This window comes from Indicator indicator, chromosome 12 (assembly GCF_027791375.1).
Source record: "Indicator indicator isolate 239-I01 chromosome 12, UM_Iind_1.1, whole genome shotgun sequence".
NCBI lineage: Eukaryota > Metazoa > Chordata > Aves > Piciformes > Indicatoridae > Indicator > Indicator indicator.
The window spans coordinates 7,413,141-7,438,040 of NC_072021.1; the positions used below are offsets into that span (position 1 = coordinate 7,413,141).

The 24,900-nt window shown below is 42.7% G+C and overlaps 1 protein-coding gene across 2 annotated transcripts in view; it reads left to right on the forward strand.

Annotated features, from left to right (window-relative positions):
- STAU2 (staufen double-stranded RNA binding protein 2) overlaps nt 1–22,615 on the forward strand; it is a 165,581-nt gene extending 142,966 nt beyond the window's left edge. For both annotated transcript variants that reach the window (XM_054385295.1, XM_054385296.1), the window contains 2 exons: nt 21,570–21,658; nt 22,522–22,615. In XM_054385295.1, the coding sequence (XP_054241270.1) occupies nt 21,570–21,658; nt 22,522–22,615 (183 nt within the window). The remainder of the gene's footprint in view (nt 1–21,569; nt 21,659–22,521) is intronic.
- The last annotated feature ends 2,285 nt before the right edge of the window (nt 22,616–24,900 follow it).

The following is a 24,900-nucleotide window of genomic DNA, read 5'->3' on the forward strand; positions in this document are numbered from 1 at the left end:
ATCAGACACAAGTGTTTCCATTAGAAGGATGATTAATGGAACCTTCCTTGGGAGTGGGAAAGGCAGAAGTAGGGAATATAAGTCAAGAAACATGTTAGAACTGAACAAAAGACCTTTGTTTCTTTGTTTCAAAACCAGCTTTGTTTCAAGTGTGCCACAAATTGCCCTGGTCCTGCCCACCTCGATGAAAAGCTGCAGTTGTTTCTGCAGCAGAGGCCTTGAGAGATGGTCCTGTGCCTCCAACCCACTTAGGAGTGAGCACATTTAACAATGCCACCAGATGAACTGGCTTCTGTGTTGGCAGATGCAGTAGATGCAGGGTTTAACGCTGTGCAGTGCAGGTGCATGGAGTTTTATACATTGAAAAGCAAAGTAATAAAACAGTGTGCAGGACTGCGGAGTATACAAGGATCCAAGCTGGCCCTTATGAGAGCATAGCTGTCCAATTAGCTCTGCCTAGTAGCATTCTCCACAGAGAAAACTGCATTTGCACTACGAGGAGCATACATCAGTTTGTTTCACCTCAAGCCTCTCTTCACCCTCTGTTTAACCTTTTCTTATTACAGGATGTTAGAGGCAAACCCTTGTTTCTTCCACTTCTATTAGACCTTGTGCTTAGCTGTTGGGTACCCAGGCATAGCATCCACCCTGCCAGCTAAGCCACCCTGCAGACTGGATTGCTCTTGGATGCCCAGGAATAGCATCCACCCTGCCAGCAATGCCCCCTGCAGACTGGATTGCTCTTGGGTGCCCAGAGATAGCATCCACCCTGCCAGCTAAGCCACCCTGCAGACAGACTCATTTTTCACTGCTGAGGGGAACTGGTGAAAGACATGAATGTGGGATAGTGAGAGTAATAATCTTGGGAGGAGGCTAGGAACTCTGTGCTGCCTCTTCTCTGGGGAATGGAGGGCTGGAGCTTCTTTACACTGCTGGACAGGACCTTCCACAGCACTTTATAGGCAAGAAGCTTTGTGGTTTTCCAGGAGAAACCAAGGCTTTTGTTGTTTTCTTTTTTTAGTCTACCAATGTATTAGGACCTTTGTAGAGACAACAATAGATGTTATCTTCCCAGAAGCCAAATAGCATAGGCACCTCCTCTGCCTGCCAAACTTTGCTGTTCATCAGAAACAATCAACTCTGCCTACTTGGTGAGTTGTTATTCAGTGTGTGCACTTCATATTCTTTATTGACTCAATTCATCAAGGCCAGAGCTTGATCCTGTTGCCAAATCAGAAGAACTGGGCAGCTGCACTGTGGTGCAACAAGGAGAGTAAGGCATGGGGCTAGAGCTGCTGTTTTCTGCTCAGCAAACCACGTCCAAAAGTCTCTCACAGCAACAACAAAAATTAAGTCCGTGTTTTATTCATTAAACCAATTCTGCCCTCTCCTGCAGTCATCCCCCACCAGGCACTACGTGCTTGTGAAAGGCTGGCACTGGCTGGGACATCCACATGTCAGTGCCAAGGGAAGCCCTTGTCCCTCCCCTACCCAGCAAAGACATTCTGCTATTGTGACATCTGGGCCACTGCAGCTGTTATAACGAGAGGAAGGTTTGCTCTTGTTTAGAAATCATTAACAAAGTAAATGTGTTGTGTATTAAAACATTGTGAGCTTGTAACTGCAATACAAAAACTATCAGCATCCAATTCTGACAATTTATTAAAAACTCCTTCCTGCCCCTACTCCACTGAAGGCTGGGAATTACATTTTGACTGAACATGCAACTTAAAAAACAATTTATTTTTTTTAAACTTCATGTTTTGCCTTTAGAATTCATAACAATTTATATTCAGTTACAAACTTCCTAAGTTAAAATTGCATATTGAAATAATATCAAAATATTAGGGAACAGTATTTCAAGAAGTTCAAAGGACAAGGACTTGCTGGAGAGGGTACAGAGATGGTCGGAGACTGGAACATCTCTCTTAAGAAGAAACTGAGAGAATTTGGGCTTTTTAGACTGGAAAAGAGAAGACTGAGGGGGCCTCTCATCAATACTTAAAGGGTGGCTCTCAGGAGGATGGGGTCAAGCTTTTTTCATTGGTACCCAGTGACAGGACGAGGGGTAATGGGCACAACCGTGAACATAAAGTTCCATCTGAACATGAGAAAGAACTTCTTTAATTTAAGGGTGATGAAGCACTGGAGCAGGCTCCCCAGAGAGGTGGTGGATTCTCCATCTCTAGAGACATTCCAAACCCTGCTGGATGCGTTCCTGTGTCACCTTCCCTAGGTGAACCTACCTTTGGAGGGTTGGATTCAAAGATCTGATGAGGTCCCTTCCAACCCAACCTTACCCTTCCCTACCATTCTGTGATTCTGTGATTCTGTGATTTGTCTTTAGCTCTTCATACATGACCAGTTTGCTGAAATCCCTATGGTAGATAAAACCAGGAGAGCTAACAATAATGAAAAACTGCTAGAAATATCTTTTCTTATACTTACTGAATAGCATTGTTCATCTACAAGTCTGTTGTCAATTCATTGTGCAACTGCTGGTGACACTGGTGCCTCTAGCACTGCTTTTAGCCAGGCCTAGCATTGTAAATAAGACCTAGAAAAGATCAAATGTTATCAATACAGCTGAGGCCAGTTGTTTGAGTGTCCTTCAATTGGGCCACAACAGCCACCACTGGAAAGTTGCGTGGTGGAAAAGGACCTGAAGGTACTGGTTGACAGCTGGCTGAACATGATCCAGTGTGTGCCCAGGTGTCCAGGAAGGCCACCAGTATCCCGGCCTGGATCAGCAATGGTGTGGCCAGCAGGACCAGGGCAGGGATTGTGCCCCTGTACTCAGCAAAGCAGAGGCCAGACCTTGAGTATTGGTTTCAATTCTGGAGCCCTCACTACAAGAAGGACATTGAGGTGCTGGAGCATGTCCAGAGAAGGACAAGGAAGTTGGTGAAGCTGGTGAGGAGCAGCAACCCATCACCCAGCCCTATCCAATCAACTAGACTAAGTGCCACATCCAGTCTTTTCTTGAACATCTCCAGGCAAATCTCTCTCTCTGTAAAGAACTTCCTCCTAACACCCAGCCTATACCTCCCCTGGCACAGCTTGAGACTGTGTCCCCTCGTTCTGTCACTGGGTGCCTGGGAGAAGAGACCAACCCCCACCTGGCTACAACCTCCCTTCAGGTAGTTGTAGAGAGCAATGAGGTCTCCCCTGAGCCTCCTCTTCTCCAGGCTAAACACCCCCAGCTCCCTCAGCCTCTCCTCACAGGGCTGTGCTCCAGACCCCTCCCCAGCTTCGTTGCCCTTCTCTGGACATCTTCCAGTACCTCAACATCTCTCTTGAATTGAGGAGCCCAGAACTGGACACAGGGCTCAAGGTGTGGCCTGACCAGTGCTGAGCACAGGGCAGAATAACCTCCCTTGTCCTGCTGGCCACACTACTGCTGATCCAGGCCAGGATGCCATTGGCTCTCCTGGCCCCCTGGGCACACTGCTGGTTCATGTTCAGCTACTATCAACCAGCAACCCAGGTCCCTCTCTGCCTGGCTGCTCTCTAGCCACTCTGTCCCCAGCCTGGAGCTGCTAAGCCTGCACTTAGCCTTGTTAAATCTCATCCCATTGGCCTCTGTCCACCCAGCCAGCCTGGCAAGGTTCTTCTGCAGGGCTCTCCTACCCTCCAACAGATCAACTCCTGCTCCTAACTTGGTGCCACCTGCAGACTTACTGATGATGGACTCAATCCCCTAGTGCAGATCATCAATAAAGATATTGAACAAGATGGGGCCCAGCACTGATCCCTGGGGGACACCACTGGTGCCTGGCTGCCAGCTGGCAGTGGCACCATTCACCACCACTCTCTGGGCTCGGCCCTCCAGCCAGTTCTTGACCCATTTCAGAGTGACCCATTTTTTTTCAGCTGGTTTTTTTTTGCAGTTTAGTAAAGACACACACAGGAGCTCAGTATGGAGATTAAGTTGACTTCTTTTTCTAGGTTTTAAGCAGAGTATTCCTCATTTACAAGGCAGATGGGTAGATAAAGATGAAAGGGTTCCTTACTGACGGCTGTTGCTGGGACTTGCTTAATTTCTTCTCAGAACCACTGTAGCGCTGTCATTTGCAGGCTAACATTGGTTTACCCTGCAGTTTGGATGATCTTCTCAAGTTGTATAATCACAGAGCAGTATGGAGAATCTGTGGGTGGTTTTAAGAGATTTTTCAGGGTGTCTTTGTTTCAGAAGTTTGGCCTCCAAACATTCTATGATTTGTTTATATTGATTTCATTGTGAAGGAAAGAATAAATCTGATCTCGTCTTTATTGTAACTCGATAGCATGGCAGTTATCACAGGCATGGTTTCTAATAGGTCTTATTTGTGCTTGAAGAATATTACTGTGTAATGTAAAATGGTTATGGGTGTATTTTCTCAGCTTCTGGTTGCAGCCTCACAAAGCTGGTGGCTCCTTCATGCCCCACTTGTATTGTTTGTGTGACAGCTAAAAGTATTAAATTCGTAGTGCTGCAGGAGACTGAGCAGAATGTTTTAGTCTCGACTGCCACTTAACTTACACTAGTATCTGCTTTTATTGTGTGCTGATTTTAAGTAACTGGTGGATTCCCCTACATTAGGCAGTTTCAAGGCCCAGCTTGACAGGGTGCTGAGTCATCTCATTTGAACTATATTCTTACCCTGAAAGGTTGGAATAGATGATCCTTGAGGTCCTTCCCAACCTGGTTTCCTATGAATCTATGAATTCTACTCTGTCACAGCAGAGTAAAACTGCCTGTAGCCTGATCCTGGAAGCCCTTTCATAGAGTCTGCAGGCTTATTGGAATCATTTACATGAAGAGTGATTGACTAGTGAAGGATTATTGATATTATTTCTCTTAACAAAATATTTGATTAAGATATTTTATTAATATATATTAATTAACATGCCTTATATGGAAAAATATTAGAGAAAGTAGCACCCTGAAGGCTTTTCTTCTTAACTGTGGTTGGAGCTGGTGGTTTCCATGCTTTACACAGTAACAAGGACTTACCAAGGAACTGTGAACCTGGACTCCATTCCTTCCACAGCATTAAGATATTCATAATGAGATGCCACAGGAGACTGTCTAAATGCAAGTAAAGCTGTTTATCTGCCTTCCTTCCCAGGTAACCAGAGCCACTGACTAACAAAAAATTTAAAGTACTCAGGATTGCACAAAGAATGCATGAAAAGGAATATTATTGCATCCTACCTGTTAAAGAAACCCCTGAGAAGCCAAAGTACTGGATTGCAGCTCCTGCTCTCATCACTTCTGAGCTTAGTGTTTAAGTACCAATTAGATAAAGACAGAAAGTATCTAGGGAGCATGGTATGATCCTTGAGATTGTTCAAGAACTGCTGTGTAGCCCATGAAGTAATTTTTTCTCTGACCTGTGAATGTTGATTTATTTGTTCTGCAACAGCTGAATCTTGCCTGTCACTGACCCTGGAGGTTAGATTGTTCCCTGGGAGGCAGGACATGTGGCTTCTTGACCTAAAGCTAAGAAATCTAAAATCTGTATCTCTAGTACACTGGACAAGTGTTCTCACATCCATGCTGTTGACAAAAAGGGGAGTCTTACCTCTACTCTCTTCTCTGGTGAAAGCAGTGGGCTCTGCTCAGGCCTGTTGAAGAGCTGGAAGAGCCACATGTCTTGAGGAGAGGACTGTGCATCTGTAGACACTAGTTGACCGAGCTGCCAGGTCCTCTGCATGTACTCCTGGCTTTGCTTTTGAGATACAGAGAAGAGCCGGAGTCCACCTCTGGGCTTAGAGCACTTCATTTCCTGCAGGTAGCTCCATACTCAGCATGTAGCTTTCTTGGGTCATTCTGCAGAGAAACCTGGCTCTCCTCTTCATACTGAATAAAGAAACTGAGTACTTAACTTTACTGAGTACTAACCTTTTATTTTTTATCCCAGGGACATGCTATTTAAAACTTTGCTCTTGTAGTGCCTAATTTGTAAGCCCCTGAATTCTTCATTGAATCTCACCCTGACAGGTTATTTTGTAACTAGCAAGATTTGGAATAAGCTCCTTTTTGACAGCTGCAGTTAATGGATTTTAATAATAGATTCTAGGATGAAATGATAAAATAGCTGTTAGCAGAGCTTCCAGACTAAACTCCAGTTGTTCAGTGAAGCTGTTGGACATACATCTGTATTTTTCAATGTAACTGTAAATGGAGGAAAAGCAGGTCCATACCTGGAGAGTTTAGTTAATCAGTCAAGGAATGTCTGCACTGCTGAGCTGCCAGTTGGAGGGGTTCCTGAATTTAAGAAGTCAGAGTTCTAGAGGAAATCTGGTTCCTCCTTGTTAGTGTCTCTCTTGAAGCACTTTTTGAGCTACAAAGCCCGTGAGGTATATCATTCCTAGAGGAGGAGCGTTCAGAGGGATGCCTGAAAGTGCCCACATCATCACTACTCATCTTTTTACCTGCATTGTAGCAACAGTCAGAAGTAGGAGGTAATGACTGTAGAGAAATCCTGGGTGTGCACATCCAGTTCCTACTTAAATCAACACAAAAAGGGCAGAAGAAACTGAGTCTGAGGCTTTTCCATTAAAAAGGGAAGTGTCAAGCAGTAGAAAAACATAAAATAATCCAGTCATCAAAAGTACAGCTTCCACTTCACAAAATGAACAGTAAGGTAGCTGGGACTCATTCTGAGTGAGGGCAAATCCTTCATCTTACCATGCATTAGCCAAAGAAATGGTTGAATTTGGGTGTAAAATAGCAGTACTGGACTTGGCAGGGAAAAAATATGGATTACAAGAGTTTTCAGCAATTCTGTCAGTTAACTTGATCAGTCACTGAGGGCAGGTTAGTTTTTTTTATTTCACCTCTGGGAAATACCCAAATGACCTTACAGGGTTTTGAGGTAAAAGGAGAAGCAATGAAGTCATGATACTGCTCTTGTATAAAAAAAGGCAGGTTAAAATATTGTACTAAAAAAAAAAAAAGTTAAAAATATGAATATACACTTGAAAAGGGATAGGGAGGACAGAAATAGTATAGATTGTTGTTGTTGTTGTTGCTGGAAAACCACGGTTTTTCCTTTACTCCTTGCTGTAGAATGAAGACAAACTTTGGGGGCACTTGGAAAGTATTCTCACAGGTGAGATAGAAAGCTGAGCCCAAGCATAAAGCTCTGTCTCCCCTCTCCTGTACTAAGGGGCTAGACAAAGTACAGCTCGCATTTTATCCACCAGATTCAGCAGGATCTCCCAGAGTTTCCAGATATTTTCATGATCCTCTGATCCACATAGCAAGTTGAAGTTTCTACACCTAGTCTAAAATACTTTTTAAACCTGTGGAAGAAGTCATATTTGCAAAAATCAACCTGTTCAGCTGCTGCTGTCTGTCACTATGTGTTTGGCACTCACCAGACGCTTGCTCTTCTCAAAAAGTCGTTTTATTTTGCAGTTCAGCTCTAATTCCAAACACTGTAAGCTGGGACTGCTGGACACTACAGCAGGAGCAATAGACCCAGGTTAAAAATTCAGTGACTAGGACCCCTTTTTTTAATCTCCTAGGTGCAGTTTATTGGCTTTAAACTTCTCTCATTTAGCAGAAAAAAAACCTAACCTTAGAGTTTCTTCTTACTCACAGATACTTCAAATGGGACATACCTGGCTCTATAAATTAAGCTAGCACATTCTTTGTTTAAAAGACTTGGAAACTGACAGTTAAGTGGCATCTAAAATACCTGGCATTTCCTCTGGGGAAGGAAAATAGCAATGCCTCTACTGAAAATGACACAATCAAATTTACACCACAAGTGGTGGAAACATACTGCTTGATGGTCTCACAGCCAGGAGCTTAGGCTGAAAAATACTGAGCTAAAGTGGATCTCCAAGGTCACTCAGCAGATTAGTGGCAAAGTCACTGTCTTTTGAGTGACAGAAATTTTTTAGAGAAGCACAGAATTGTTGTGGTTGGAAAAGATCTTTGAGATCATTGAGTCCAATCATTCTCTAATTCTTCCAAGGCTGGTGCTAAACCATGGCCCTCAGCATCACATCTCTGCCTCTTTGAAATGCCTCCAGCAGTGGAGATTCAGCCCCCTCCCCTGGCAGCCTGTTCCAGTGGCTGAGAACCCTTTCAGGGAAGAAATTTTTTCTCATATCCAACCTAAATCTCCCCTGGGCCAACTTGAGGCCATTTCCCCTTGTCCTGTCATTTGTTCCTGTGGAAAATAGACTGATTCCATGAAACACATCAGGAGCTGAAGTATTTTCATTCACTTTGAAAAGAATTCAAGACCTCTTGGTTTGTTCTTCACACAGAGGAACCAACAAGTATATGAATATGCCACAGCAGGCACCTTCGTTGGCCCAGCGGTTAGGTATGTTAGGTATGGCACTTTGCCCATGACATTTAGACTGGAGAGTCTGTCCTGGACATAGAAAACCTTTTCTGAAAACTGACACATTCTCACAAAAAGTTTTATTACTTGATTTTGTGGTTTTCTGAGAAATAATTTTGACCACCTCCGCTCCTCAGTGTCCTATCCAGCTGGTCACACGTGTCCCCCAGCAAATATGTATAAGCCCCCTTTTTGAGGAGTAGCAAGATCTGCAGCATCTTCATGCTGCTTCTGATGTACTTTTCTTCTCAAATTTTGGGTCTTGACATAAAAAGGCTGGAATGAAGAATATGGTGCGGTGCATACCCAAGTGAAGGCAGGGAGCCAACAAAATGCTGTTGTAATTACAAGTGAACATTCTTGTATCATAAAACTGCAAAGAAAAAGCTATAAATCAGAGCTGGCCTGGTGGTCCCTGGCAGCAAAGCACAGGAGATTTGAGCTCATTCCCTGAGCTGGCCAAGAGTGGGATCCTCGCGGAGGCAGTGGCTCATTCCAAGGGGAGGGCATTCCTCATGTCTCCTGAGTGATGGTCATGAAGCACTGATTTTGATGGGAGTGAGATCCAGCCCTCAGCTCTGCAGGAGTGATAATCTGAAAAGTGCTTGTCATTGTGCAAAACAGAGCAAGATGAGAACCAGAGGAATTTTATCTTCAGGAGCTCTTGTGTGTGTGTGTGTGTGTGTGTGTGTTAGGAGCCTACAGTTCTGTGTTAGGGATGTGCTATTGTCCAGGTCCTGTATTTGATCACTTCTTGTTCTACTTGACTATGCAAGATTGTCCTTTGATTCATGTAGCTAGCTTTATGTTTCTCTATGCTCCCTCATGACAGCAAATGGTGCTAAAAGCTTTCTATGGGCATTAGGAAAATGCAAGGAAATTAATACTATCCAGAATGACTCTGTTGAAGTTCATGTCACTAACGAACACAAACTGTGTCTTCAGCAAGAAATCTTTTTTTTGTCTTGGAACATTTGTCCTTTTTTTTTCATTCTGGTGTGTCATAAGGAGACAGCTCTTTAAAAAACATTGATTTGCCTGGATATTTTCCTAATTTCAGAAATAAGTAAGTAGCAGGAAGGTAGGAAAGTATTAAAGCTGTCAGCATTGGGCAGTTTTCTTTAATACAAGCTGCATGTGGCTGCCATTTCTTGTCCTTCTGAGAGATGTAGATTGAGCTGGGCCCACATTTACAGTTCAGGAGGAGCAAAATAAGATGATCTACTGTTGGGAAAAAAAAAAAAAAAAAAAAAAAAGAAAGAATCCTGGGAGTGTACAAAATATTACAGCAAAACAAACTGATAGTTGCACAAAGCACTTGCCCAGCAGCAGTAGTCAGCTGCTAGGAATACCCAATTTCCCATCAGGTTGGTAAGAATCTATATTTAATAGCACATTTGGAGGCTCTTCTGTAATGAAGCCACAATTTAATCTGCTAGCCTGATTATGGAGGAGGTGAAGGAGAGAGGGCAGAACTGCAGAGTCTGGTTTTGCAGTGTGAGACCAAGGCTTTTTTTCCAGAGCCAGCCCCTGCAGTGGTTGGAGAGCTGCAAACCTGGGAGGTGAAGAGATCTTTCTTGAAGAGATATGACTCCCTCCAACTCTGATAAACTTCCCCAAAAGATGAGGGAAATCTGTCCCACACAGGATGTGCTCAGCACATTGAGGGACTGAGTTAGTAATGTCCCTGATAATTGTAGATACTTCATTGTAGGAGTCAGTTTTCATTTAAAAGTTTTAATAGGAGTATGCACATCTGTCTTTATACCCAGCAGCTTTTCTGGCCCACAAGAAGTCCTCTGTGAGTTTCCCCAACTGAGCTCAGTGGGATCTCTGTCAGCTGCAAGATTTATGTCATCTTTTTCAGTCCTGAGAACTGTTCCTTAAGCTTTTCACATCTGGATTTAATTGGAAAGACATTAAAAAACATTAAGTGTGCTGGAAAAGCATATTTTAGAGAAGATCTTTATAGATACTTCCATTAAAGGAGCTGATGGCTGTAGGTTGAAATGGGATAAGGACAAGCCATCAAGCAGTTAGCAAGGACAAAAATTATGTTACAAACTATTTCAGATGAGAAGTTCTGCCTGTAGCTCCACTTCAATCAGGATAAAAATACCAATTAATGTAGTGTAAAAATACTCCAAAATCAGAATTAAAAAAAAAAAAAAAAGGAAACAAGCGTTGTGGAAACATCCAGATTTCTAATTACAGGCCATATATGCTAATGGCATGCTTTTAGCTGTCAGTCTGGATGTGGCTCTTTGTTGGAGCTGTATGCACACTTGCAAAATAAAACTTGGAAAGTGAAGAGGTTGGAAGTATCCTGCTCAGAACACTGATACAGGAGCAGAGTTACACAGAACAAGACAGTTTGGTACTTGGGCTTCATCACAGATGCTGTAATGCAAGAATCTACGGCCCTGACTCCTTCTTTGTTCCAGCTGCAAAGTGGTGCTTGCAGAAGCCAATGGGCAGTCCTTTGTAATCCTTTTTGTCTTCAAACCAGACTTTGCACTTAAACCTAAGGTAATGGTCTTAGTATGAGAGAACAAACATTCTTCCATTGAAAAATTGCTAAAAGGAGGAATCTGATACTTAGGAAATTACTCCCATGTCTAAAGCAAAGCACACATGGTCTTTAGAAATAGAAACATCAAGCTCAAATAAAAAAATACGGTATTTTCCTAAAATATCGGGGAGGGGAAAGTGCTCTTTAGAGAAAGTGTTCAGCATTAATGGGAAGGTTATTGCTTGCTGGGTGATAGTGACAGGAGCAAGGCATTTCAATTGAAATTGCGGCTGCAGTATAGACTGCTCTTTTCTATCATGAAATATATATCTTTTTTTCCAGAACCCATGACAAAATGCATGTAAACTAGAAAAAACAATTCTTACTTCCAGCGCCTGACCTCGAGCCAGCCCTTCACAGCCCTTTGTTCATGCACTCTTTCTTTACCTTAGTTTCCTGCTGTTTAAAACCAGGAATAATAAAACTGCCTCTGGTCCTTAGTGCCATTTTGTCTCATAAAGAGGAGGATACTTGCAAGAAGAGGTAAAAAGTATTTAAACACTAGTGAGTGAGTTGTACAAGCTCAGGTTACTAAGTGGAAGAGTAACCACATTGACATGAACGTTGGGCGACAATAGTTTGAACGTTTTTGTGTGCCAATTTTGGTATGGATCTTTGAGAATTCAGGAAGATCTTTTAATATCCAATTTTAGGCCACTCTGCATGAGCAGCTGCCTAACAAAACCACTGAAATAACAGAATAAATGCTTATATCTGATTTGAATACATCACAGTTTAGAGCTCATTCATATTGTTAAACAAGTTCTGGCTACTACTTATATGGGTTCACAGTTTAGAGCTCATTCTCTGGCGAGGAATTAAGTAGTCTTTGCCTCTTTTATGGACTGTTAGCCATGTAGTGAAAGCTGTGGCAGAGATGTTAAAAACAAGGTAGGGCTGTGGAGATCAAACAGATGAGGACAAGTGTCTTTTACAGAACATTTTGGAAGTCCTCATGAACTCTTACACAGCCGAGAACCTCAACCCACGTATTTAAAGTCCAGAAGTCAAAATCTCCTGCAGTACAGATAGGGTTAATGACAGCGGACTTGTAAGTCTGTGGCCTTGATGTGGAGAAATGCCCATAAATAAATAATTAAACAACCCAAACTGTTCTAAGGACACAGCTGACAAGGATATTTTCCAGCCATCAGTGATGAAAGAGACAGTGATTCATGGCCTTTCTTCCCTGCTGGTGAACGACTTTGCCTGCCGATCTGCATTCTGCTGTTTTCAGTTTTAAATTTAAAGCCATGGGTTTTAAAACTCCTTTAATATTTGCCTGCAGCTTTTTGGCCATGCTTGAGGCCAGTTGAATGATTTAAACCTCTACCTACCCATGCAATAATTTGCCACCTAAATGCTCTCATCAGCAGTCTCTAATTTTTGAAAGCACAAATGTCTACCTCTCTCTGAAAGTGCTTAAGAATCTATTGTCTCAGGATACAAAATTAGGGTAAGATTAATTTGAGATTACTTGTTATCTGGTGAAATTCAGTTGTCAATACCTAGTGTAGACACTTGGAGATTTTATTATTTAAAAATATTTGTCTTTATGCCGCTAAGTAAGATGCATGATTCTTTGTTCTCTCAGTTGTAACAACTGAAGAAAAGAAAAGGAGTTTAGAATTTAGAAACAAATTTAAGAGAACTTCCAGATTTTTAGACCAGAACTGAAAAATTTTCACTGAAAAGATAGAAATTACCTGACAACCAGAGGCTTGGTTAGAAATTATTTTAACTGCTGATACTGGGGCTGAATTCAGATGTAACTTGGTTGATACTGATATTGAACCTGAAAGCTCTTTTGAGGTTGTAGAATTACAGAATTATTTTGGTTGGAAAAGACCTTTCAGATCACTGAGTCCAACCATTCTTTATCTCTACCAAGGCTGGTGCTGAATGATGTCCCTCAGTACCACATCTCTGTCTCCGGGGATGAGGATTCAACCACCTCCCTGGGCGGCCTGTTCCAGTGCTTGAGAGCCCTTTCAGGGAAGAAGTTTCTTCTAATGTCTGACTTAAACCTCCCATGGTGCAACTTGAGGCCATTCCATCTCATCCTAAATGTTTATGAAGAAGTGCCTGCTTGCTGATTTCCAGCAGAGATTGCCACAGAGGCAAAAGTTAGCATTTTGGTAGCACTTGAAAACCTTTCTCCTCACAATTGAGACTATATGAAGAGGGAGGAGTTGGGGAAGATACAGGTGTAAGAACAGTCTCATACAGTCTGAGTCCTGTACAGATCTTTTAGCAATTCTTTCCTCTCTTATTCTCACCCACAAGTAAGATCACAACCTGAACTTGGCAACCAGACCAGTCTCTTACATTAGTGGTACATTCACTAAGTTTGACTTTCAGCATTATTTATTAAAGACCTTTTAATTATTTTTAAAATTAGGTGCTTTTCAGTATGGTTTTCTCTCTTTCTAACTCCATCCCTGGAGACTTTCAAGATCAGACTTCATGTGGCCCCAGGAGGTGTCCCTGTTCACTGGAGAGGCATTGGACAAGATGACCTTCAAGGGTCCCTTCCAATCTGATGCAATTTGTGAATCTGTGAAAATCTTGTATCACCCTTAAAGCAACAGAACTGTCTCATCCTAAATGATCCTGCAGCTCTTTCTCCGGCTTTTTGAGAGAATACTCTGCTGTCCATTACCCCTGCAATTATTGCGTAGTCCCAAGAACAGTCGTCAGATTTCTGATGTGGTGGTTCACATGTGAAAATAAATCATATCTAATCAGTTCTCTCTACTGTTAACTCAGTCATGAATATCATCTTTCACACAATCCACTTCTTGGAATATTGAGGGGCATGTAGGAATGAGTGAACATGTCTGTCAAAACTAGGTGGAAGAAGGTGACATGCATGCTGCTTTTGACAGAAGATCTGCTTAACAGATTGGAAAAACTGTTCAAGAACAGTTAATCCTTACTTTAGGATACCCCCAGAAAGTTGGCAAGATTAGGCTCTACGTGGATTACGTGTCATTTCAGTTCTGGCTTCATGAGTTGCCTGAGGGTACCATTAACCACTGTGTGGGACTTGTTCTAAGCTACATCTGTGAATAATCACTCTCTGAAGGTAGTGGGCTCCTGTCCTCCAAGCTCCTTCTCTCGACAGGTGCAATCAGTAGCCTTCATTGTAGTGCCTGTCAGGTGGCTCTGCCTTTGTGCAGGGATTAATCTGGGTAGAAAATGCTATTTTCAAGGAAACTACATGAATTAATCATATTACGCCCCTGTGGTTTTTATGCATATCATAAATTGTGGGAGGAAAGGGCTTAAAGTCATTTAATTAAGATTTACATTGTGCAGTGTGAAAAGCCCTTCTGAATTTAATTTTTAAACAGGTGTTAAAACTGGTTCACATGAAATCTTATCAACCAGGGAAAATGGCACATTGGGAGGAAAGGGACAGGAGTTATAGCTTGTGATCTAGTAAATCCATTTACACCAGAAGGTGTGGGGAAAAGGAACTTGTTTGCAATACCCATTACCTGGGTTTGGCTTGGCTTTTATATAGGCAGCCTGTAAATCCAAGAGAACTAAATGGCAATTATAAGGAGTCAAATTTTATCTGCTTTGTGTTTGTGTCTACACAAGCAAATGTCATAGAGTCATAGAATGGGTTGGGTTGGAAGGCACTGTACAGATCATCTAGTTCCAAACCTCCTGCCATGGGCAGGGACATCTTCCACCAGCCCAGGTTGTTCAAGGCCTCATCCAACCTGGCCTTGAACACCTCTGGGGAGGGAGCATCCACAACCTCCCTGGGCAACCTCTTCCAGTGTCTCACCACCCTCACTGCCAAGAATTTTTTCCTGATCTCCAGTCTAAATCTGCCCTCTTCCAGCTCAAAACCATTGCCCTTTGTCTACAAGCCCTTGTCAAAAGTTCCTTCCTGGTTGTCCTGTAGCTCCCTTCAGGTACTGGAAGGCTTCTCTAAGGTCTCCTCAGAGCGTTCTCTTCCCCAGGCTAAACAACCCCAACTCTTGCATCCTGTCTCCATAGGGGCGGTTTCCAAGCCCTCTGATACCTTTGTGATCTCCTCTGGACCTGCTCTGAAAGTTTGATGCCCTTCTTGTGTTAGGGGCACCAGAACTGGACGGGATGCTCCAGGTGGGGTCTCATGAGAGCAGAGTTAGAGAGGAAAAATCACCTCCCTCATCCTGTTGGTCACACTTCTTTTGATGCAGCCCAGGACATGGTTGGCCTAACTTCCCTTAGTGCATTTCTGTATGCACCAGATTTTTAGTGTGAACAAATTAAAGCCAAGTGGAAGCTTGGTCAAAAATTTCTTCATCAAGAGAACCCAAACCCAATCGTCAAGAACAGTAATTCTGAAGACATACAAATTTAAATAGATGCTCAGCTTTGGGACACTACGTCCACAAACTCACCTCTTCAGCTGTGGTATTGTTGTGGTTATCTCAGCAGCCTTCAACTGTGGCATTTAAATCCACATATTAAGCAGCCATGAAGTGCATCTGATCACTGCCACAGCCATCTTTGCTGCAGTGTTCTTGCACAGGTGATGTTGGCTTTCGAGGCCTCAGTTTTCACAGCAAGGACCGTTCTGATTTGGGAGGCTTTTCTATTTTTTTAGTTACAAAATGCTCTTGCTACCAGTTCTGTTCATGCATTTCCTCTGTTTGTGTCTAGGCTTCTGGCTCACAAGTGAAACGGAGTCCCAGAACTAGATCTATAATTTTAACCTGGCATGCAAGCATTTCGTCAAGCCTGAACACAGGCAGAGCCAAATTCTTTACCATGAGAATAGCAGAACACTGGAACAGGTTGCCCAGGGATGTGGTTGGGGCCCCATCCCTGGATTTGTTCAAGGTGAGGCTCAACAGGGCACTGGGCAACCTGATCTAGTTGAGGATGTCCCTGCTGAGTGCAGAGGGATTTGGACAAAGCTGACCTTTGGAGGTCCCTTCCAACCCAGACCATTCTATGATTCTGTGACTCTGTGATTCAGGTACATGGCCTGTGGCTATAGGAAGTATGACCACAATGAGTCCCTTCATTCTGCAAACTCAACCTTGAGCTAAGACCCAGCTACTAAAGACAGTAAAATCACGTCCTTCATGACCTGCTCCGGACCCTGACTTGGTTCAGTTCTGCAGCATAATTGTTTCTACCCATATTGTTATGTCTTCAGAAAACACTGGTTAAGGTCAAACTGAATAGTGTTTTTTTTAATGTACTTAGAAAACTGATGTTAGGAGACATACCTCCAGTCAGCTAGCAGTGTGTTTATTAGGATTGTCTCAGACCTCCTTGGTAAAGTCAACTGAAAGGGCCACAGAGAACAACAAACTTTTACAGTTTTCAGCTTGGTGAAATAATCTGCAAAGTTAACATGGATTTAAGAGGAAGAACACAAACCACATACTGTGCTAAAACAAACACAGGAGAATTTTGTTGTGAGGATGTGGTCTTAAATGCACGTGGGCTAGTGAAGTGCCTGTCTGCTGTTGCTAAAAGAATGATCTAATGTTACCAGATTGTCATTCTAAGACATTTAATCCCCAGAGTGAGAAACAGTTTCAATGCTCTTTTACTAATTGCCAATTGACTTGAGAAAAGCTAAAAGCTGACTGGAAACATCCATCCCCATCCTGAGAGATACTTGTAGTAATCCTGGGAATGGCAGCCAAGACAAGCAGCTAGCGGCGCAGTGCATCCTGTTGGCATCATATTTTTGGCACTGTCATAGCTATGGAGAACACAAATGATAGGAGAAATGTGTAAGTACATCTGTTCTGTAACCTATGGGGCTTCGCTCACAAAACAGTTGTAAAATCTTCTGGAGGAGAGAAAAATTTCTCTCGATCTCTGCAGATGCTCTATTGTAAAAGAAAATATCAATGGAAGGAAGTGCTGAGCCTTAGAAAGAGGAAATTGTTCACCAGATTAATTGTCAAATGTTCCATTCTCTTCTTTCCCTTTCATTTAACCTGAGTTATCTGCTCTTCATAAGTTATATTTAAGCCAAGTGGTGTAAATCTGCTGGGACTAATAGAATTGAATCATGGATTAAATTAGGCTGGTGTCTGCTTGTAACTCTTCTTTGCTGCCCCGTGTCACTCTGCTGACTATTCAGGTCACAGTTTCTCAGCTACCAGCTTCCTTCCTGAATCCAGCATCTTCATGTCTGTCTAGGGACACAGCAGGGAAACATTAAGGACATCTATTAAGGTCCAAATTACTGTTTACTTAGCAGGTTCTCTCTGCTGATCTCTCCAAATGTAAGCAGGCTATGGGGGAAAGAAAAAGGAAAGTTTTTAAGCCACTGCAAGGTGCTCTCTACCATTCTTCAGCTGCCTTTCAGGCGCAAACCAGGAAAGGATCCTTTCTACATCCCATTTTAAATATGAAAGAAACTCTCTGGAAATTCAAATGTTGTTGCAAAAGTTGAGATATAAGTAGGTAGTCTTCCCCCCACAGGTATCGGGTGGGGAGAAAGACATGGTTCCATCAATCAGATATGAAATCAGATCTCATATAAACCTGAAACACTTGAGGAAACTGGTAGGAGGTTGGGAGGACCTGGGAAAGGAAAGTTTAGCCCTGGGAGTATCTGGGGAACCTGGGTGAAAGAGCATTTAGGATCAGGAAAAAGTAGGGGTAGTGGAAGGGGGAGATTTGTGAAGAAGCAAACATGACTGCATCTGCTGTAAAAGAAGTCAGAGCCCTGGGGTGGATAATAGAGAGGAGAAGACCAGAGGCACTAGAGTGGCATGAGAAAGCTATGGGACTGAGGCAAGTGATGTGGAGGGTGGGGGCTTGGTACTGAGAAGAATGGACTTTTCTTGAAGAGATCATCAGCTTCCAGAGCAGCACAGGTGAGAAGCCCAGCCATGAGCATTGGTGTGAAGGCTGGCTCTTCAATAGTGCTGACACAAACACCCTGGCACCTCTGCTTGGAAGATCAAAGATACAGGTAGAGCACTGCTTTCCTGCCACTTTCCCCCTCTGATATTTGCTTTCAGAAATACAAGAGATTTGATACCTTTCATACCACATTTTAGTGTGGGAAGTGCAAGGCTTGAAGAAGGGCAAGATGGAGAAAAGAGACCACACCACAAGCATGGATGTGTTGTTATTAAACACCCTGATTCATTTTGCGTTTCCTATAATTGTTCCATATTGACTTCCTTGACACCCATGTAATAATGATCCATGCTTCCAGGCTAAAAGTTCAATACTTTAGCTTGTGCTACTTCTCCCCTTGCTGCTAGAAGAGAAGAGATGCCCTCATGTTCTGTTTCTGTTGAGATAGTGGCTAATATTTTTCTAGGAAGTTCCAAAGCTGTGTTTCTGGAAAGCAACCCTGCAAGCTGCTCTGTAATTTATGTGGTATGTCTTGCAATGGCCAGCTCTGTGAGTAAAACAATAATAACTAACAGATGTACACTAGATTCAGAGCAATTCCAGAAAGGAATTAGGAAGTTTGGGTTGGTCCAATTAATCTCTCAACAATTTGGGGATTTCAGTGACCACTGATCAAGATCAGATTGTTCTGCATATCAAAGGATCAACTTGTGATCTAATCTTGAATGAGACATGACTTGGCTGTACTTCTTACCAGGACCTTTTTGTCCAAACCACTGCACAAATAACCTGAACAAATAGTTCTGCAACAGTGAGTTTACAATTCACACATCAAACCCGGAAGCTAGGAGTAGATATAAAAAAGGTAAACAAGGTGGATTAAAAAACAGATGAGGTGGCAATTAAGCTGTGTAGGAGGAGCAGATGTCCCAGTTTCCTTCTATCCTTGCAGTGCTACCTGGTAGTGGTTTTTGAATTGCCATATGTAAGAAGAAAGGAGATCCTGGTTGTTTTACTAGAGTACATCAGGAAAAATAGATGTGAGAAGACAGAAGGTTCTTGTGTGCCAGTTCCTAACCATTGAACTTTGGCTCTCATGGTTGCTAACCCATGACCAACTAAAGTACAATAGCGAAGCAGCCCTGTGCAAGGAAGCACAGGAGCCCAAATCCCTCCCCTTCCTCACACGATCAGTAGTGCTTGCATTGTGATGAAAAGGACCCCAGGGAGAGGAGGAGAAGACAGAAACTGGGATGAAGAAACGTGTTGGGTTACTGGAATAAACAAAGACGTTGAGAGTAGATGAAAACTCTTGTTGCCACTGGGAGAAATTATTAGGGTTGAACAAACAGTGGTTTTGTTGTGCAGTTAAGATCAAGGATGGAAAGGCAGATGGTGATTAGAGCTTGTGGTTGAGAATGCATGTCCAAAAGAACAAGGGACATTATGAGGTGGTAGAGAAAGAACTGTCTTTAAAAAAAAGAAAACCAGAAATGAGGAATGGGAGAATTAATTCATTAGGGAACTCAATGGGCAATAAAAGTGAAGACGTTGTTACTGAGGTGGAGCTGACCCTCACACCTCTAGCCATAAGCAAGGAAAAAGAATAAAAAGAAAGATGTGGACAGCAGAGATTTGAAGATGGTGGGGGAAATTATGTCAATGGATGGGGAAAAGGAGTAAGTAGAGAGCAGGTCAGCTGCTAGATACAGGGAGTCCAGAACATTAAGTAGAGTGGATGAGTAAGTTAACAGTGATCATCCGAGGTCTACCAAGACCCTTTGTAAGATGGTTGGCTTTTTAATTGTTTTGTAGGGTAACAAACATCAAACTTCACTAACTAGAGAAATTCCACCTTCATGCATTATGGAAGAGAGTACCTTGCACAGCCTTCTGAAGCTTTAGCAGCTACTCATTACTATAGACCAGTCAAAAGATCATAGAATCATAGAAAGGTAAGGGTTGGAAGGGATCCCAAGAGATCATCCAGTCCAGGCCCCCTGCCAGAGCAGGATCATCGAGGGCAGGTCACACAGCAAAATACAACCAAACAGGTCTTGAAATTTTCCAGAGAAGGAGACTCCACCATCTCTCTGGGCAACGTGTTTCAGGGTTTCAAATCCCTCACAGCAAAGAATTGTTTCCTCATGTTGAGGTGGAACTTCCTGTGTTCCAGTTTGTGTCCATTGCCCCTTGTCTTATCACAGGACACCACCTGAAAAGACACTGGAACCTTCTTCTTGACACCTGCCCTACAGATATTTGTAAACATCAATAAGATCTCCTCTCAGCCTTCTCTTCCCCAGGCTAACCACTCCCAGGTCTCTCAGGCTTTCCTCATCAGACAGATGCTCCAGTCCCTTCTTCATCCTCATAGACTCCATTGGACTCCTTCTAGTATATCACTGTCCTTCTTGAACTGGGAATCCCAGAACTGGATGCAAAACTCCAGACGTAGAGTAGGACAGTGTAGAGGGGGGAGGAGAACCTCCTTCAACTTGCTGGCCACACTGTTCTTAATATACCCCAGGAGGGTGCACCAATTTTGGATGCCTGTTTTTTTTACTTGAGGGCAGCCTGGCAATTTCTGCACCATTTCTCATTCACCCAGATACACATTGTTTAATAATACTGAAGATGGGGAGGTGGACTCTTTCTGTCCCAACAATTAAGAGGAGAGCAGCTTTCAATTTTCTCCACAGTAATTGTTGCTTCACTGTGAAGAGCAGTGCTGTAGGGTCTGCAGTCAGTCCCACTGTTTGAGATATTACCTTAGATGACAGTGTTTGTGCAAAGTTACCCCTTTTGCCCCTGAATGCATCCTAGGTGGCAGTGATTTTTTTTCAATTCTGCTTTACATTGCACCTTCAAGACAGAACTGACTTCAACTCTTTCATCGTGTTGGGTGTGTTTTCCAAGTCTGAGTGTTTCATAACCAACCTTAAATGGGAAAAAAAAAAAAACATTTGGCTTTTACCAAAGGACTTAGAGGGAGAGAAGAGTCCTAAAGCAAGACTCATTAAGATGAGAGGGAAGCTCGTCAATAAAGAGTGTACTTGCATGGAAAATGAACAGCTGAAAACTGATCATTCTCCCCTTCCTGATGCTTCTTCATCAACCTGTATTGGTTCACCCTCTTTAGCTCCCCTACCTGACCTGTGTATGAGGCATCAGTCTGCTACATTGTTCAGGATATGTCTTTGACAGACCAAAGAGGCAAGAATCCTAGAAGTATATCATAGTCTTTGTGTAGCTGATGAAGCTTACATTAACACAACAGAGAATCACAGAATCACAGAATTAACCAGGTTGGAAAAGATCTTCAAGATCATCAAGTCCAACCTATCATGCAATACCATCTAATCCATGGCACTGAGTGCCTCATCCAGTTTTTTTTTAAACACTTCCAGGGATGGTGACCCCACCACCTCCTTGGGCAGGTCCTCCAAGGGCCAATCCCTCTTTCTGTGAAGAATTTCTTCCTGACATCCAGCCCAATCCTCCCCTGGCGCAGCTTGAGACTGTGTCCTCTTGTTCTGTCACTGGTTGCCTGGGAGAAGAGACCAACCCCCACCTGGCTACAACCTCCCTTCAGGTAGTCGTAATCACCCATGTACCCAGAAGAAGGAGATATCCTCATGCAAAGGATGTTAGGTACCCACTCTGTTAGCCCTGCAGTCTAAATGGCTTCAATATATAGGAAATTATTTCAATTTAGGCTATCAAAACGCACACCTTCCTCCACTTTGTGTTCATACCCTTGTGCCTGTGGCTTTTACGACAACTCATTTTTCCTGTAGGCAGCATTAAGTGCCTTGAAACAGTTTTCAGAACAAGGGCTGGATCCAGTGGAAGGGGCTCTGAAAGTTGAAAATGGATCACATGAAAAGTAAGTACCACGAAAATCCTCTGCATTTTAATGCCCATATGGCTTGGGAGATAAGAAATGGTAATTCAGAGCTTAGGTGCCCTTTTAAACTTGTGCAAAACTATTTCCTCTGCAATTTACATGCAGTTTGTGACAGTTTGAGAGGATAAACAAGATTTCAGGGTTAGCATTACTGATGTTGCTTAGCAATGAGCTATGAGATACAGTCAGTCCTCCTATGGCAATCCTAAAGCAAAGGATTTTCTCTTTGCTGTATGGATTCTCTCTAAGGAGCGTAACATGGTTTTTGTCAGCTGTGTAGGAGCACATGATATTGCCTGCAAACAAGGACAGCTATCAGCCAGTGAGCTCTTGTGCCCACAGGATTAATTTTACCCTAAAGAATGTAAAGTTAAAATTGATTTCAGGTCTGAAAAAACACTCTTGCGTGGAGTGTTATCTTTAAACGGTAAACAATGAGGATAAGTTTCAAACTGGATTTGCAATTATTTAAGAACTTGGGATTGCCTGTCCAGTACAGAGATTTTGGTTTTTTTTCCAGCTGCTAGTCTGGTTTACATAAGAAGGTAGTCTTGTGTTACTAAATAAATCAGGAAATAATAGAACGTAAGAAATAGAACTAAAAGTGGCATTTGGAATTTTCAATAGATGTGTATCGTGACTATTTATAAGCTAATTTAATCAGAAACATTTTTCCATATGATCTCATCAGCCTAGTATTTGAACATAAATATTGTTGTTTCACTTTAAAATGTTACCTTCCACAGTGACCTTTGAATCTCATGTGCCATCTGGTAATAAACATGTCTTAAAGATGTGCAACCCCAGACCTTACCACTCTTGTTAATGTATTAATCTTTCAGACAAGTCAAGCATCTGGGAGAGAAAGCAGACAATAAACAGACTAACTCAGGCACCACTGCTCAGGACTGCAAGGATTCAAAGGCTGTCATCTAGGAGCTTCCCAGCACCCACGGCCGCCACTGCATCCTTATAAACCTGTCAACACGCAATAGGGTGATGTGTATGGGAAATGAATGACTAATGCCATGGCTGGAGTCCTCTGTGAAGACAACACTCTTCTAGCACAGGAGATAGCATACATGGTACTGTGTGTTCCGCCTATAACCCCCCAGCACTTCTCTTAGAACTTCAGATCAGAGCATAACTACGTTGCCCAGAGTCTAATCATTTTACTGGAGGCTAAAATAACAACTAATTAACAAAAAGTGTTTAAAAAAAATTAAAGAATAAGTTGTTGGGTGGTGGGGGAGGAGGGGAAGCTTTACAATTGATTAATATTGAGGAAAATGAGTCATCCTTGGTTGAGTTATACAATCTTTTCGTAGTGTAGTTTTGAGTTCAGCTTACTGTTTTCTAAATAATGCTTGGGTATTTTACAATTAAGCAATGACAGTGCTGTGAGACTTGTAGCTGGTTTTCTCCATATAGTCATACAGCTTATCTTTTTATGCAAGAGTTATGCATTCTTCATCCTATATATGAACATGTATGACTTTAAGATGCACTACTGAGAGTTGTATGCAAGCAGAAGTTTCAATCCTGACGAGCATTTGCCTAAGAGAAGCAGATGTTAGCTGTGATCAGCCTCCATATACTCCAGGAATAAAGCAGATGTGGGCCTTGATTTTCCTTGCCATCATCGATTAAAGAGGTGTCTTGCCTCCAAGCGACATTTCCCCATTCGACTCTGCTCTCTGTTGTGTGAAGCACATCTACAACTCCCATTCTGTGTGTCGTACCAACCCACCACCTGCATCAGCTGGATGTTTTTAACCTCTGCATTTGGACCAAGAGCAAAAGGTAGGACTGCAGCATTATCTAGCCGAGGATGCAAATGGTTAGTGTAAAGATCATCATTTTGTGAAAGGGCTGACAGCAGAGAGAAGAGCTGTGTCTGCTCTGTACCAGCATGTTTCTCTGAAGTGTTTGCCCAAATGCAGTAAACCCACATCAATTCATGTGTACAATGACAGTGTTATCTCTTTCTTTATCATTCACAGGCAGACAACTAAGAGAATGAGGTAAAAAAAAAACTGAAACAATTGCAAACCAACAAATAGTTGGCTCCCATGCCACAGCCAGGGTCCAACCTACCTTTCCCCATGCCACCACCTTCTGCAAACTTACTGTGTTAGACCATCCTGACATTTAAGCCATTTATTTACCCTTCTATTTTATTTCATGTAAACCCAGTGCAATAAGCACATAAAGCTTCTCCTGACAGCGTAACAGTCACGACAACATTGCACAAGGTTTTAGAAGCATGCAAACCAGGGTGTCACAACCCAAGTGACTCATGCAGGACAGCAGACAAAGAGCAGTGTAAGGAAATGGTGCAAGGTGCATTGATTCACCTCTGTGACAGGCTTTCAGGGTAGCATGCATCATGCTCTTGCAGAATCAATGGTCACTAAAATTTTGGAATCTTTTTTTCTAGTTCATGGTTCTCATGGGTGTGATTCATTTACTCCCCAGCCAATAAGGAGCCTTTGTGCTAAAAGTTTGCACAAAAAGAGTCTGACTCCATAAAAGAGGAACAAGCTGAACCTTCCAGTTCCCACAGCACTGAGGGATTTCCAGAGGCATTTGGCACCTGACAGATTCAAGTTACTCAGGCAGCAGCAGACAAAAATAATTAGCTCCTGCATGCCATCTTTCTCAGGGATATGTTACCTGCCTAGAAAGAAACCAGAGCAGAAATTCTGCTGCTCCTTCACCTCAGCAGCCAGCTCAGAAAGCTCAGAAACAGGCTCAGTCTGTGCTTCAACAGTGCCTGACAGTATGCAGAGCACAAATAGCATGGAGAAGGGGGGAAAAAAAAAATAAAAAAGGAAAAGGCAAACCCATTCCCTGACAATTTTGTCCTAAGGGCAAGAGGCTGAATTTGCTGGGGATTATCTGACAAGAATACTGGCAATATGGTCTCCCTGGCATAAACAGAACCTCTGTAGTGTGTTCCCAGTCCCACCACTACAGAGGAACCCTTGTACTGGTTTGCACAGAAGCTCAAAGTACACTTGGTGCCGTTCCCTAGTCGTAGCCACAAAAATGCACCCAGTAAACTTCAGATCAATTGCTTTGTTGCAGGTGGCTGCTGCACTGAGCTCCAGGCTTGCTCCAGTGCATGTGGAGAACAGCAAAGTGGTGCTCACCTCACTCTAAAGGAGCAAATTGCAATTAAATGCATGCAACCAGCTGTCTAGGCTACAGGATGTCTC